At 43.1% G+C, this 16,718-nt stretch overlaps 1 protein-coding gene across 2 annotated transcripts in view; it reads right to left on the bottom strand.

Moving 5' to 3' along the window:
- LOC123759309 (E3 ubiquitin-protein ligase listerin) overlaps positions 1-16,718 on the bottom strand; it is a 71,727-nt gene that overhangs the window by 49,735 nt on the left and 5,274 nt on the right. Inside the window, exons 1-6 of one of the 2 annotated variants that reach the window (XM_045744196.2) lie at positions 13,111-13,287; positions 9,689-9,880; positions 9,186-9,299; positions 8,697-8,849; positions 3,639-3,754; positions 3,282-3,468 (exon numbers count right to left, since the gene is read on the bottom strand). In XM_045744196.2, the coding sequence (XP_045600152.1) occupies positions 3,282-3,468; positions 3,639-3,754; positions 8,697-8,849; positions 9,186-9,299; positions 9,689-9,880; positions 13,111-13,155 (807 nt within the window). In that variant the 5' untranslated portion in view covers positions 13,156-13,287. Of the gene's footprint in view, positions 1-3,281; positions 3,469-3,638; positions 3,755-8,696; positions 8,850-9,185; positions 9,300-9,688; positions 9,881-13,110; positions 13,288-16,718 lie in introns of those variants that run through there. The other variant, XM_045744195.2, reaches the window with a different exon arrangement.

The raw sequence follows: 16,718 nt of genomic DNA on the forward strand, positions 1-16,718 counted from the left end.
CAAGGTGTTGCAAAACCATTTATACCCAAGAACTAACAAGGGGAGATGATCTAAAACACTGAAACCCCTGTCACATGTACAATCACAGGGGCCTTGCAGAGGGTCACCAAAATATCATAAGTGGACCAATAGCCAAACAAGGCAGACCCCCCACCAGGCAAAGAAAATAAAAGAAAACCCCCACAAAAGTACAACGTCCCCAGAGGAAGGAAGTAGAAACACAGCTGCTGCGTAGGCAGGCAAGCTGTACAACACCATGCTCCTCAACCAGCAACACCACCACTTCCTACCCAAGGCCAAACATAGGCCACAAAACCCCAGCTGGTCCCAAAAGCAGAGTAAATGCCGAGTAGCAAGAACCCCTACAGAAGTGGAGTCCCGAAGGCACTATGGAAGAGAACCCTATCACCCAGGGGTAGTACTTATAGGGCACTTAGGGAAGATAGTCCTAAGCACTGTAGCCCCAGTACACTGATGTTACACCTGGCCATCATCACCACAACACAACAGGAAACACTACTAAGGCACAACACTGCCAAGAAATTGAGACCAGAGTTGACGACTGCCCCAGAGCGCATCAGCCAACGAACTAGGGTCTGGGGCTCCCCCTCCCGAGGGCGAGGGGGGGACGCTGCAACAAGCAGCACTGCAGCGGTGGCATGACGTTTGCTTGTTTCCTAGAGAGCTGAATGAGTTCTGCCTCCCTGTTCAGTTTTCGATTGCAATTTTATTACCACGTTGGGGGTTTGTTCTGTTATGCCTACTGTTCTGGGTGCCTAACCCTGGTCAATGGCAGACAAGAAATACCCCCAACCACATGGGAGTTTCCAGAGGCCATTGTTCCCTTGCCTCTCTGAGGGGGCCAGGTTCTGGCTCGTGGTCCCTAGTAGGCTGAACTCCTTTGACTAATGCCCTAGACTAATATATTGCATATAAGTCCGATAGCTCCAGGGAGTCAAAGGGTCTCCACACAGAAAAAGATCACAAAAATGCAAAATCCAATTTATAGCCTTCAGTAAGATATAGCCATGTGGATACACCACACAGGCAAAGCTCAACTAGCCAAGTAATCTCACAAGATTGCCAGAGCTTCTTAAGAACAAGCTAACGATGAGAAGCTGGGAAAAGATAAAGCTGGCTGTGCCATAGAGGGAAGGGAGGCTACTCTGGTATCTCACACAAGCCTTAATGAGAGACTTTGTTAAGGCTAGAGCTAGGATTTCCACTCAATGATAATAAATCCCAAAACAGCTCAGCACAGTCAACACACTGTATCAGATTAGGACCCCAAAAGAGTCAGTCATCAACTTAGCCCAAGATGTTGATTCCTCAAGAAGTTCCAAAAGAATCACTCTGGTAACCACAAAAAAAAATCGTAGGAACAATATTAAAGCTGAGAGATAGCACCCAAATGGCAGATTTAACTCTAAAAAAAAAAACTGCCAGTATTGGTATCTCAGAAGACATCTTGGAGGTCCAAGAATGATCATGTTGACCCTTAAAAATATAAGATCATCATTTTCTTACGAGAGTCCCTCTTCCCAAATGAAGAGATGAAACCGAGTCATGAAAGTTGAAATGAAATGGCTGCCAAAAGAAACCATACTCCTTATGTGAAGCAAGATCCTGTGGGTCCAAGCCAAAAGAGGTAAAAGCACAGAAAATGGGAAGCAATGTTACACCCACCTCCCCAGAGTGAAGAAGAGCAAGTTACCATTGGAACATGTGATTCGATGGTTGGAAGCACCCTCCTAACTCACTTAACATCCACTGCACTTATTCATTAAGATAAAAGCAGAGGATGGGTAAACAATTCAACAGTGAGACAGTTAAATGGAGGCTTCAGGAAGTGTATCAATGAAGTGAACCTGCAGGAAAAATGTGTGATAAGAAGTCAACACAAATAATCTTAAAATAGAGCAAACAACATAAGATGAACCACAGCTCTTACAAAATCAAACACTGGCAACTCAACCATACAACTTCATCTGGGCCAATAGTGGAGAGAAGAGGAACATGCAGCAAGTAAGTGTGCACTTTTAAATCTGTAGCAATGAGTTGCTGTGATAACAGTGAAACTTAGACATTGAGCTGCTGGGGGCCAGGTAATGCAGCTATAAAGCAGATGAAGACTAACTCAAAATGAACCAGTCCAGTCTAAATGCATGGGAACCATTGTGTAATAGGAAGCTATCCTACTTAGCTTGTGTCACATGTAGGAGAGAATTGGAATACTGTCTGCAAGTAGGCATGATGAACTGCTGGAAGGATGATGCATCATATTTAAAAATGGAGGATATATAATCCCTGTGACCTGGAGATGATAATTCATTGTGTGGGGGGACAGGCAGCCAGTTTATACATACAGTACAGTACTGTACATGTTAGGCTTATATCAAGGTCCCCCCCCCCCCCTGGGGTCGAATTACTGACCCTTCCCAAGATGCAACCCCACAACAAGCTGATTAACTCCTTAGTACCTATTTACTGCTAGGTGAACAGATGCATTAAGTGATGGGAAATGCACCCAACCATTTCTGCCACACTTGGGTTTCGAATCCACAATTCTTAATTGTGAGTCGAGAACGAAACCGACTATTACTGGGACCCTCTATGTGTGTGTGTACAGTACGTACATATATATGTACTGAATGTATAAAGGGTACGTCCATATGTAGATACGTACCACTTTGACAGAACCCAGAAGGGTAAAAGGAAACTAGAATCAATTTTTTCTTCCAGTTGCAGAATAAGGGCTCGCCGTCAAGTCTTGCTAAGGAGCAGAAGCTAAACCTTACCTGCAATCCTTCAAATAGCATGAAGCAGTTACACTAGAAAAACCAGTGATAAATTTGTATAGGGTATGTGTATAGAGTTCCAAGGAATCAAAGCACATATGAAACATTAAGATCATAAGGAAAAAAAACAAGTCACTTAAGTGAACAGTTCTGGTCTCCATCTGCCCATACAATGAACAACAGGGCCCAGTCAGAAAACAAATGTGAGGAATTTGGATAAAAGGACTTTGTTATGTTGTCAGGTTATCACCTAGTGGCTGTCAGGGGTAGTGGGACATTTGGGGTCATTCAGAAACAGTTTGAAAAGTTCCGTTATGCCAATGCAGAATGTTAACCTTACCCGGTATTACAAAATCATAATGAGTAGTCAGTAGACCTTTTCTTTAAGAGCAACCAAGTGATACCGATTAGAAAATTGGTCTAAACTGTCCCACATCTTATTTAGGTGATTTTTTCTTACGTACAAGATTTGCAAACTCTTACCATAGGATGCTTATTTTTTGGTATTTTCCAAAATGATGGGTTTTCTACAAGAGTGGATATCATCAATATTATTTGTGGTTTCTTCTCTGTGCTTTTAACTGTGGCAGTCAAGAGAAGGCTCACAGCATTTAAGGAAGAGGCAAGTACACGTATGTACTTGTTCTTCATGTCCTCAGGATCAGTCACTCTGTGGGGTGAAATATATATGTTCTTCATGAGTAATAATGGAATGTTCACTCTTGATAACAATTATTATTACAGTATAAATATTATATTTTTATTACATGCATGCACTTAACGGAAGAAATTTAACTCATTTGATTCCAGTCTACTAAAGCATGCTTACAAAAGACTTACTTTGGGTCAGACAATGTCTGGGCAGTTTGTGTAAACAGATTATCAGTGATGTGATCCATGATCTCCTTGCAGGTAAAAATCATAACCTCAGCCCTTTTCTCCACAGCAAAAGAATCCTGAGAGAATACAAAAATGCTTAATAGTCTTCACTGCAAAATCTGAATTATATCTGATTAATGAAGCAGGAGATTGAAGAACTTTACAAACTTTTCAAAATAAAAAGTGACATTGTGTGACTGCGATGCAAGGTAAAACGGGAAAGAACATATTGCACTACAAAGTGGTCATCTCATTTCAGCGTTAGAATAATGAAAACAGTCTTGAGCATAAAACATTCTAAGATTGTCCACTTATGTCAAATCTCCCAGAATGTGAAGTATTACTTACATGATTAATATAGAATATACCATTTTCATCTTTTCAATGTTCAACCCATTCTCCTGTTTAGATAATACTTATAGTTAAAATGTGGACATTGTACATATGTTGATGTAATGGACAATTAGAAAGAAAATTTGGTTCTACAGAATTTGGACAAACCAGAAAAGGTTTTGTAAAAAACCAGCGTTGAATGGAATGAAACGCCATTTACTGGGTGAGACCCGGAGGCTCTCCGGAGCTATACCGGGCTGATGTGTATATATTAGACTGAGGCAACAGTCAATTGAAGGAGTTCTAGGCCTATCGGGGACCAGAGCCAGAACCTGTCCCCCCTCAAGAGAGGCACGAGGAGCAACGGCCTAAAGACACCCCCGTGTAATTGGAAAGTCTCTGTCTGCCATCTACCAGGTCAGGCACCCAGAAAGGTAGGAATTCCAAAACAAACTACTGCTGATTAAATAATTTGCAAACCGAAAGCCGAACTAACAACAGAACTCTCCAATAAAAACCAAGGAAACAAGTATGACGTCACCACACACGCCACACATCCGTCTGCACAACCCCCCCCCCATGGGAGGGGGAGTCCCCAGACCTCCACGCCGGCAACTCTCCTCGGTTTACAGGCTGTTGTGAGGGTGAATGGTCGATCGACTCTGGCTCCATCCTTTGAGCATTGCTGCAGTGCGGTGTTGTTGTTCAGTTATGGTATTGTGCGAGCCAGGAGTAACAAAAAGAGTACTGGGGCTGCATGCACCTAGGGCCGCCTTTCCTAGGTGTCCTGTAAGTACTGCCCTTGCGGCTTCAGGGGTTATCTTCCCCGAGCCGTTCTACCTACCGGGTAGGTAGTTCCCGAACTACCTACCCGTTCGGGAAACGGCACAGACGTAACACCAATACCGAAAGCAAACTGAAGCAGCTCCGTCAGCACCGCAGGATACGAGGCGACAGTATGGGGCAAGATGACAACCCCAAACCTCCACAAGAGAAGGACAAGACTATGCCAACAAATGCAGCTACCGAAGAAGGGACAGAAGGAAAAGGAAGGACCGCCAAAAAAACCCACACTGCCGCCAAGAAGCTCGCAGGTGGGACACCATGAATGAAACCACCTGACCACCAACAGAAGGTGAGAGACCCAAGGCAGAACTAAACCAGCCCCGTCATGGGCCAATCGACCCTAGGAAGAGGCGGAGCCGCGGGAAGATCTTAGGTGCGACCACCGAACCAGCAGAGCCGGAAAACCAAGCCGGCAAAGGAGGAGACGGATCGTGTGCTGTACAGAAAAAATCCCAACCCCAGCAAGCCCACCAGGAGAGCGGAGATGACGGCTCCGACTCGAGACTCCAGAGAAGGGAAACCACGAGACCGGAAAATGCCAACAGGCAGGGAAGCCAGGAAACCAGAAACCCAAACCTGGCAAGAGGAAAGCCAAAAGGCACCAATAAAACCCACAACAATGTGTAGCAAACGGAATGAAAGGCGCAAAGGAATGCCAGCAGACCAGTACCCGAACCAAGGAGTGCAAGCAACGAGGACAAGATCACCACAATCAAGATTCGCAAAGGAATTGACAGGGTAGAGAAAAACCGGCTACGGGACCCCAAGGGCACACGCACCCAGGGTCCCGGGTGCATGTGCCCCTGGGGTCCGGTGGAAGGAGAGCCCAAAGAGCCAGAGAAACATTGGAAAGAAGAAAGCAGTGGCAGAGTAGGAGACAAACGGAACGCATAAGGAAGAGACAAGGCACAGGAACCCACACATCAGCGAATGACAGGTGAGAAGCGGGACCAAAAAGCCAGAGTTCAATTCCGACAAACACAACTGGGGAAGTACAACAAGGGAAGTACAGAGAAACCAATTTATATGGAAGGGCCAAGCCAGGCACTGCAAGACTGGCAAGGAAGGAGTGAATCAGATAAAACCACGGAAAATGGGGCGGTGACCCCCCCCCTCGCAACAATGAACCCAGACGAACAAGGAAGGCCCCAGGAAGAAGCATGGAAGGGCCAAACAAAACATCACAACCAATCCCCAACAAGCAACCAGGGTAAGAAAACTGCAGCAAAATGTCACCTCATAACAACCTGACAGTAATATTTATCCCATAACATACACCCCCACCATCGTACCTCGTAACCTGGTGGAGGTTGGGCCTCCCGCTGGACTCAAGCATGGGTTGTACATGCAGAAGAGTGGGACTGAATGGTTATAAATAGGAGCTGTCTCATAAGGCCCAAGAGGCCTGCTGCAGTCACATGGGCTCCGATGTATGTATATTCATAGCCAAAAACCACGAACCAGAACCTGGCTGAAAGACGCCAAACCACAGAAACTCACCTGCAGAACGTAGGCACGTACGTGTCACGACACAATGTAGCCAAGATGATGTCGAGAGCACCGCCAGTGGAAGGAGGCAAGGCTGCACATGCAAGAGAAGAGTAGGGGAAGAGGCGAGGAGGAGCCCCACACCCATACGCAGGGAAAACCTGGCACCCTCCCCATAGCGGCAATCCAGAACACCCCCAGTAGCTACGGGACACGGACTGGAGAATTGAGAGGAACGAGAGGCGAAGCACCCGAGAGAAAAGGACACAGAACACCAGCACATGTGCACACCACCCACATCAAAACAAACTACCACGGCACATGCGCAGGCAGGGATGCCAGATGTGGGTTGCCCACTGGCAGAGTCATACAACACGGCTGGAGGAACAGGTTCGAATGCCCCTGTCACAACCCCGGAAGGGGAAGTTCCCGAGACCGCCCGAGTTTCAAGACCACCGAAAGAAGCAAGATAAAGAAGTCCCAACTCCAAACCCACAGACGGTAATGATCCGGATGCAGGGAGGAAGGGGATACCCATAACGGGGAAAAACAAAGGGGCGTGGAAGGAAACAAAACCGAAGCAACCAACACCCCCCAAGCCCCGTTACAGCAACGAAAATGGGGCAGCCTCGGGGCTTCCGGGAACAAACACCCTAGCACGTTGCCACCAGTGAAATGCAACGTGCAACGCCCGTGCTACCTGTACCCGCATAGTCTGCATAAGACTGGGTAACCGAGTCACAAACAAGCAACAAAACTCGTAGGACTCAGGGCCGAAAGTGCCACCGACCCCGCAGGCAGCAGACGGAAGCAAAGACAGTGAGAGTCACCCTGAGACAAGAGGGACAGAGCAACCCTCTAACTCGCACAAAGCGAGGAAGGACTCTGGGTACACATCCATCGGACCCACACACCCCCTAAGGGGTTTTCCAGGGTCCTGAGCGTTTAAGGACTAATGCCCAGGTAATTCCAGGCAGGGTACTGCTAACCAGTGCCCAAGTCTACCAAACAACCTTCCAAGAACTGAACCCCCGGGACGTGTACACTCACGGGGACCTAGCAGGGGGAAACCATCTGAAGAAGGAAGAGTACCCAGTACACAGGGAGGCCAAGAACCAAGGCAGACCCCCCCCCCCCACCAGGCAGACAAACAAAAAGAAAACCCCACAAAAGGACAGCATACCCAGGCGGAACAGAGCTGGCCGCTAAGATTGATGAAACCGATTGACCCTGCGCCCCTACCAGCACAAAACTGCCCCTCACCCTAAGGCGAACAAGGAAGATAGAACACCCTAGCACACAAAGGGCGGCCAAAAACCAAGCAGTAAATGGCCTAGCAGAGGCCGAACCCAAGGAACTTGGGGAAGGTAATCCCAAGCCCAAAGGGCAGTACAGTACTTACAGGGCACCTAGGGAAGGAAACCCTAGGCGCATGCAGCCCGAGTACTGGGGAATCACTCCCGGCTCACACACCACCCAGAAGACAGTCACCACACTCTAGGTACAGTGCTGAAACAACCACTGGAGCCAGAGCACTCGACCGTTGCCCATAGCATCAGCCTCAGAACTGAAGGGTGGATAGCTGGGTGGGGGTCTGGGGCACCCCTTTCCCCCTCCTGGGGAGGGGAGACTGCGCAGACAGCGGCGCGGTGACGTATAGCGTCATGCTCGTTTCTTTTTGGGGAGTTCTATCCACTTGTTCGGCTTTTGGTAGCAATTTTCACCAGAATAGGGGTTTGTTTTGGGACGCTTACCTTTCTGGGTGCCTGACCCGGTTGATGGCAGACATAGAATGCTTCCAACCCACACGGGGATTTCTATAGGCCATTGCTCCCCATGGTGGGGAGGGGGCCAGGTTCTGGCTCGTGGTCCCTGGTAGGCCCACAGAACTCCATACACATAACTGATGCCAAAGTCTGACATTAGCATATCAGCTTGGATAAGCTCCGGGGAGCCAAAGGGGCTCCCCCAGAAAAGTACTATCTAACAGGAGGATGTATTGCAATGTTGGTGCCTCCCTTCCCCAACCCAAGAGTTTGTCAAGCATGAAATGGAATGGAACCTACAGTTGTAGGAAATGAGCCAGGAAAATTCCAAGGGAAATAAGTAGATTGAGTCTATAATTAACATTAAAATGCACATTTCTTACAGTGTATCAATATAATCCTGTTCAATGACAAAGCTGGAAATAAAAATTTTCAAGCAAGACTGATCAAGACATTTATTTAAACTTAGAAATTTAAAAGTTCATTTTCCACATTTTAGAAATACTTTAAATTTAAATTATATGTTTTTCACTTAAACTGTTAAACATGATCTAAATGAAGAAATAAAGCATTTATCATTACAAACCTGGAAAGCTTTACTGGCAGCAATGGCAGCAGGAGGATGTGGATCCACCATAGATAATATCCATGATGGCATGATGGATTTCAGATGAGGAGCCAGCTGCTTCCCTACTTGGGCCACGAGAGCACCATTGGCAATCTGTGTTGCCTCTCGAACCTCAAAAATAAAGAAAAACATACAGAAAGCTGATTATTAGCAAGCAAATCTAATAAAAAAAGTAATTCAAGTTTAAAGCATAATAATGGCCAAGCAGACACTATTGTGCATGTGGAAGAATACAGCATAAACACAGGACGACATACAATTTTTCCATTACATAAAATTCACAATACTGTACAGACTTTGTTAAGTTAAAATAGTAAAACTAACAAAGCAGACTGTATTATTATACTTGGTACAGTAACTACCAAATCTGGAGTAAAACATAATAATTCTGTTAGCACTGCAATTAACTCATGTCATTTGTAAAACCAATTATCATAAAATATTTACCCTTCTCTCTATATCTACTGATAACTTGGAATATAGACGTGGCCAAAATGGAAGAGCAGATAAAATAGCTTCTTGATCTTCATTCTGACATAATGCTTCAAATTCTTGTAATGCCTGGAATAAATCATAAGATGCAAGACAATCATCTATGAATAAATGGGATCATCTAAAGCTTAGCACTAAAACTGAATGGATTTGTTATGAATTGCTGATAAAATGATCTTAAATATAAACAAAACTTTTTTATTAACAGGTGTACAGTCCAGGTGTTAATACATGACAGCGTGCTTCTTCAAATTATTTTACTACAACTTCAAAATTAGACAATTTCTTATGCATCTATACTTATATTTGGGTGTGAAGTATGTAAGTACTGTACATTACTACTAAAGTACCACATCATATTGCATATTATATTCTTAAAATAAGAATTCAAATTATATTCCTCTTAATTTTTAACCAATTTACTTATATAAAAAAATTATGAAACATTTCTCACTAACCTTAATTTTTGTTGTAGAATCCTTTTTGGTCATTTTTCGTAATGTAACTCGAAATTCAGCAGAAATAGCACTATCATCAGTTTGGACTGCTTGTGAAGCTGCTGGCACATAGCCCAAGTCTTGTAAAACACTAAACCCAACAAAACCTGTCGCTCCGCCCAATAGTTCTGCTGTTCTTCCACTGCTAGAAGGCTGTAGATGCCAAAACATATCTCAGAATATGAAGAAATAAGGCCATGAGAACAGATAAAAGGCACCTTTCTGAGGCAGGCACTCTGATGTTTCCATAAACAAGTCCTGTTGTTTTGATGGACAAGACTATGTACACTCAGGGCAGGTTGGCACTTAGGGCCACCACAGCAGGAATGTTTTAAAACATCCATCTAGGTCACACTGGTATTGGGAAGATTGGAGAATTCTCAATCCAGAACATAATGACTTCAACGAGTCTAACTAATCTATGTTCAAAACCTCTTTCAAGTGTTACCCAGCATCAAAGAAACTACCAAGGAGCATTCTGATAACTACTAGTTGAATTTCTCAGCTGCTACCTTTCTTGCCACTAGATATCAGCACCTACATGAGTACTCATGTCATGCCCACTTCACATTTCACATGATTAGAACCCAAAGCACAACAAAAAATTTGGAATATAAGGAGGGAAGGTGAGCATCTGCTATCTTAGGCAAGGATGCTATAGAAGAAAGGCAGTTAACATGAGCACAGGAGGACTGAATTTATCTGAAGTACAGAGTGGTTCTACAAGTACTATAACTGCAGAGGAAGAATACTGTATGTATCCCTGGGTATCCAAACATTGAGGTTCTGTACCAAGACCCTCATCCATAGAGATGGTTATCTGGAAGACAGCTATCCAAGTGCTACACATTGACAGCATAGTTAGGGAATCTTTGGGAGGTACTGAACTAAGATGAAAGCATACAGTTTAACATAAAGAATACCGAGCCCTGATGTCAGCAGAAGACAGCAGAAAAAGAATATTTTAAGTCTAGCTTATTAATCTGTACCATTCTGTACAGCAACAGAGAGAGCCTTTTCTTAGCACCCTACAAGAAACCCTACAAGAAATGGTATCTTGTATGGTATGGAAATGGTATGGACACCCTACAAGAAAAAATGCATAGGAAAGTCAGAGAATACCAATGCACTGCTTCAACAGGTCAGAAAGCTGAACAGACTAAAATCCTGTATCAATACGGGACCATTCCAAAAACGAACATGCATCAATCTTAACAATGAGGAATTCGAGCAGAATGCACAAAAGCATCACCCTAACAATATGGTGAAGGAGAGAATGACACTCACCAACATGATTAACCATAGCCAGGGCCTAGAAAAATATTGTTAAGCTTGTGTTAAATCCTCAAATGACAGACACCCATAACCTATCATCAATTTAATCTGGTGGAGATGTTTGAAAAGATTCCTGCTGCACCAATGGGAAGTGTCAACCTGCCATTAGAGTGCAGAGTCTTGTCCAAGGAAACAGCAGTACTGTATCTTCACCAAGGAAATGCCCAAGTGCATAAAGCTTAGAATGTGGCCTATTAGGTAAAAGGATGCAAGGATTATAGGATGCATGGATTAAATACAGGATTGTAAAGGAATACAGGAAATGTACTGTAATGAGTAATGTATAATGAATTATAAGGAAGAGAAGGGGAAGGGAGGAATAATAAATACTGTACCAGTAAGTAAAATTACTATAATAAATAAATACATAAATAATAACAATACATTAAATAAATTGAATAAATTAAATAGGTAATAAAAATAAATAACCCAACGAACACATAAAATGGAAAGAAAGTACTGTACAGTAATGATGTTTTGGTCCATCCTAGACACTTCAGTCAAAACCAAGAAAAGGACCAATATGGGTCTAGGATGGACCGACAATAGTCTAGGATGGACCAACAAAGGTCTAAGATGGACCGACAAGGGTCTAGGATGGATTGACAAGGATCTAGAATGGCCTGACAAGGGCCTAGGGAAGACTGATAAGGGCCCAGAATGAACTGATAAGGTCTAGGATGTACCAATAAGTCTAGGATGGACCGATAAGGGGTCTAGGATGAACCAATAATGGTCCAGGATGGACCAATAAGGGGGTATAGGATGGACCGATAAGGGTTTAGAATCGACAGATTTCCTGTTGTGAAGTACAGTACAAAGAATTACACTTGCAGTACCCTGTGAGTAACTACATAACACTGCACTTATCTTCATGGAAACTCCTTTTCCCCCCTCTGACAGATTACAAAAGTTTGTGTTACATTATATTAATTACCATGTATACAGTTGTATGATAATTTTGTAGACACATTTTTCTTGTGATTTTATCTATAATTTTTGCAAATTATATTTTGTATGTGTACTTTATCGATCTGCACCAGGGTGTGAGGAACCTGCGGGCTTTCAGAGTGCTCACTGTAGCCTTCAAAACCAATTTTAATTAATGAATCTTAATCTGTAAATTTGTTTTAGAGACAGCATCTGAATATATAGTGTATACTACAATGTGTGGCTTTATCGAACCTTCACTGAGTAAAATATGATTTTCGTAGATTGAAAGGCTCCCAACCCCGATCTACACAATACACAATTCTTCACACATTATTATGTAATTAATGTATGGGATTCAAAAAGAGGTCTAAGAGTAGTCATTCTACGTGACCGGTGCTTTTTAAACCCCAATCTACCGCAACGAAAATAAACGGTAACTTACCGCAATTTTATTTAATTTATATATACTGTACATATATACTGTGTGTGTGTGAGATCCATCCCCATGGATCTATATAAATTTATCTGAATTTACAATGCCCCATAAAACAATATTTTAAGCATTCTAGTGACCCTAATCACACATTAACCTTCTTGTGTATATATATATGAGAATATATTTATGTATATAAATATACACAAAAATTAACGAAAATAAAATCCTTATGAACGTTAGTGAAGGTTTGCCCGGAACGCTGTGCGTATTAGTGGCTTTAGGCATAGTGGCTTCATTCATACTGGCTCTATCTAGAAATCCAACAATCTGTTTGTAATTCCTTTTGTATGTATGTACTTTTACCTAAATATACATTATTATTATTATTATGTTAGTGTCACCTATGGAACACCAGGTAGGGTTCAGAGATAAATAGTATAAATTATTTTTGTATATACGTTGAGTGTATGTCAAGCCTGGCCTCGGGCCAGTCTTGGGGAGTAGAAGAACTCCCAGAACTCCCTCAACCAGGTATCAAGAAGGAGTGCGAGGTGTGACTGGTCATGCTGTTGCCTCCAGGGAACCTTCAGGCCACAACTGCAACAACTGGTGAAGACTCCAGCACTTTTAAGAGACCCCGTAACACCATTTCCTGCGTTTAACGTGAACTCCTCCCTACCTTTTTGTTCCCTTTGGTCCTCTGGGCGTTTTTATCTTTCCCCATTTTATCGGAGTAATGAAAAGCATGTGACGGCCAGCTGGGACACAGAGGACGTCCCTTGCTCCCTGTTGTTGTGGCAGCACCTGGAAATCCCAGGAGGCGCAACCAGCCTCTATTCTTAACCAATCACAACTTAGCTCATGCGTTCGAATTGAAAATCTTCTTTATAATTGGCTGAGTGCACAAGATAAAAACTACGTCAGCGTTCGCGTAATTAAATCTAACCTGTATGACAAGTCGGATTACTGTTCCAACACTAAAGACGACCATTTAGCATTACTATTTACCTTTTTTTTATTATTAACCAGCTTAGGTACACACATCAATGTGCTGCTACCCTATTCTGCTTGAAAGGTTGCAAAATAGATAAAAAACTAGCTATAAGTTCATCTAATGTTCCTATCTCAAAGGAAGGTTAATCATAATAAGAGGTAGTACAGTCGGGGTCGTTCGCGACTCACAATCCAGAATTCTGGGTTCGAGTCCCGGGCTGGACAGAAATTGTTGGACGCATTTCCTATCACCTAATGCCTGTGTTCACTTAGCCGTGAGTTGATGCTCAGGAGTTAGCTTGTTGTGGAATTGCATCCTGGGCGGGGTCAGTAATTCTACCTGGGGGGAGGGGAGCCTCGATATAAGCCTAATGTGTATGAATACACTCTGGCTTCCTGTCCCCCGACAATGAATTATAATTATTACAACTTATTATCCTGTTTAGATGGTAGTTTTTGTAAATATGTGCACTATAGTACAAAGATTGACGTTCTAGGCAATTAGATAGTAAAACTTTAACTGTACTTTTTAACTAAAACTTTTTAACTGTACTTTTTAACTAAAACTTTTTAACTGTACTATTCACTTTATGGAGTCGGAAAAAATAAAATAAAATAAAATAAAATAAAATGTTTATTCAGGCAAAGTACATACATACAAGGTGAGATACAAACATTGATGGATTTATATCAATTACCCCCGACAGTGAAGAAAAACGTAAGAAATATTGAGAAGATTCGTGTTAGAATAATTAATTTTACCCTTTCGGTCATATTCAACAATATATGTTTACAAGAAAGACTGCTGCCAGAATATATTAATATTAAAACGCACGACCCAGCAGCAAGAAACCAAGCTTTCACGATAAAATATCGCCAAGATCTGATTCGAAATCAGATGCACAAGGCAGAAAATGATTTCAACGATAGCAAAGCACAAGTACTTAGCACAGAACAATGGAGACACACCAACATCGACGAAGACCTCCGTACTCGAATCGGCCAACACCTCGACATCCTTACAGATCGACATCGCTACAGCACCGAAACCAGGATCATCAAGAAACTGACAACATTATTTGGAGAACCTATGGCGATTCCTCGAACCAGAGATGGCTTCTTAAACCTTGCCGGAATCAGCCTCACAGAGGACCAGATCACTCTCTTGAATCTGGTTATAAACTGTCACATTATGTCCAGACCAAGTGAGATGGCCCGAAAAGTGGAGTTGGAGATTCAATTGTACGACATATTCGATCTCGAGGCGCAAAAGAAGGTTACCACTAAAGACACTTTGCAAACTAAACTTATTGCAGAAGGAGGAGATTCGAGGAAACTACAAAAGCACCATACTATCCCCCGAGCTCAAAGCGGCAGCTAAGAGCTTTCGTGAGAATAAGGAGATTGTCATCAGGAGAGGTGACAAGTCGCCAATATATGTTATTCTTAAAAAAAGACGAATATCTGGCAAACATGAACCTCATACTCTCTGACGAAACTAAATTTCAAAGGATAACGAAGGACACTACAGTCGAATTGAAAACGAAGGTAAACAGATTGATTGAAACTGTGAACGCCAAGAAATCCGGACTCCACCTGCCAAAGGTTATCGGGGAATACAAGCCTGGTTATGCGTATGGGAATGCCAAGACCCACAAGCCTGGAAACCCACTTCAGCCAATCTTCAGCCAAATACCCACACCCACATACAGACTTGCTAAGCGACTCTACTTCCTTCTGACTCCTCATGTGCCTTGCGCCTTTAACCCGAAGTCTCCAAAGGAATTCGTTGACTTTCTGCGGGGAGCACGGGCCACAGGGGCAAGAGCCTCTTTGGATGTGGAGTCGCTGTTTACCAACGTACCTATGGATGAAACAATCGAGATGATAATGGACAGAGTGTACCGTGATCCAGCTTGTACTCCTCTTGACATACCAGAAAACATACTAAGAAAGCTACTCCAAGCCTCCACTAAAGAGGCACCCTTCTTGAATCCAGATGGGCACATGTATAAGCAAGTAGATGGGGTCGCCATGGGTTCTCCCCTAGGTGTCCATTTTGCGAACTTCTACATGGGTACCATAGAGCAGAGGGTCTTAGTTGACATGAACTTGAAACCCGCCATATACTGCAGGAATGTCAACGACATTTTTATGCAGGTACCTGATGTCAGACGTCTGCAGCAGCTGAAGGAGGCATTCGAGCAGAATTCGGTGTTAAGTTTCACTTACGAGATGGAGAATGATGGGAAGCTGTCCTTTCTAGATTTAACAGTCACAGAAAGGAATGGAGGCTTCCACACTGCAGTCTACACTAATGAAACAAACACAGGAATGTGCCTCAATGCTAATAGTGACTGCCCAGACAGGTACAAGGAGTGTTGTCAATGCTTACGTCGACCGTGCTCTCAGTCACAGCTCTGGATGGAAGCAAGTCGATGAAGAACTCTGTAGGGTAAGCCTAGTCAACAATGGCTTCTCTAAAGGTTATGTTGAAGACATTATAAAAAGAAAGGTGAAACGCCATGCAACCTTTGAAGAGTCAACTAACAACACTTGTACCCCCTATTACACTGTTTTACAGGAACTTCTTTTCAACGGCTCTTAAAACGGAGGAAAGTGTCCTGAAAGATATTATTAATAGGAACGTTATCCCTACAGACAAAAATCAGAAAATACAATTGACAGTTTACTACAAAAACAAGAAAACGGCCAATCTACTCATGAAAAACTCCCCGAACACCAAACAGAACGCCTTGAAGGAAACCACCGTCGTCTATGCCTTCAAATGCCCACTTGGGGACTGTAAGTCCCAAAGATCTCAGTATATAGGCAAGACAACAACGTCTCTTTCTAGGCGATTAACAATGCACAAACAACAGGACTCCATCAAGGAACATATATTCTCCTCACACAACCAGACTATCACCAGAGAAATCTTAACAAGCAACACAGAAATCATCGATATATACAGCGATAGCAGGAGACTCGACATCAGCGAGGCCTTACACTTCACACTTCAAAAAGTCAACACCAGCAATCAACAGCCAATTAACACAACTATATTCTACCCACTTCAAGACCATGAACCAACATAGAAGCAGCAAGAAAAAAATATGGGCCAATAGGCCTTCTGTAGTTACTTTCATTCTTATGTTTTCATATCCAATTTATACCCATTGATTCGTGTTGTCACCTCACCCAAATGAGTATAAGCATGATCCGTCATTGAAAATGTAAGAAGCCCTTGCGAAACGTTTTAAGACGTCAGACAATAAATAAAAAATGAGAAAA

Source organism: Procambarus clarkii, chromosome 32 (assembly GCF_040958095.1).
Source record: "Procambarus clarkii isolate CNS0578487 chromosome 32, FALCON_Pclarkii_2.0, whole genome shotgun sequence".
NCBI lineage: Eukaryota > Metazoa > Arthropoda > Malacostraca > Decapoda > Cambaridae > Procambarus > Procambarus clarkii.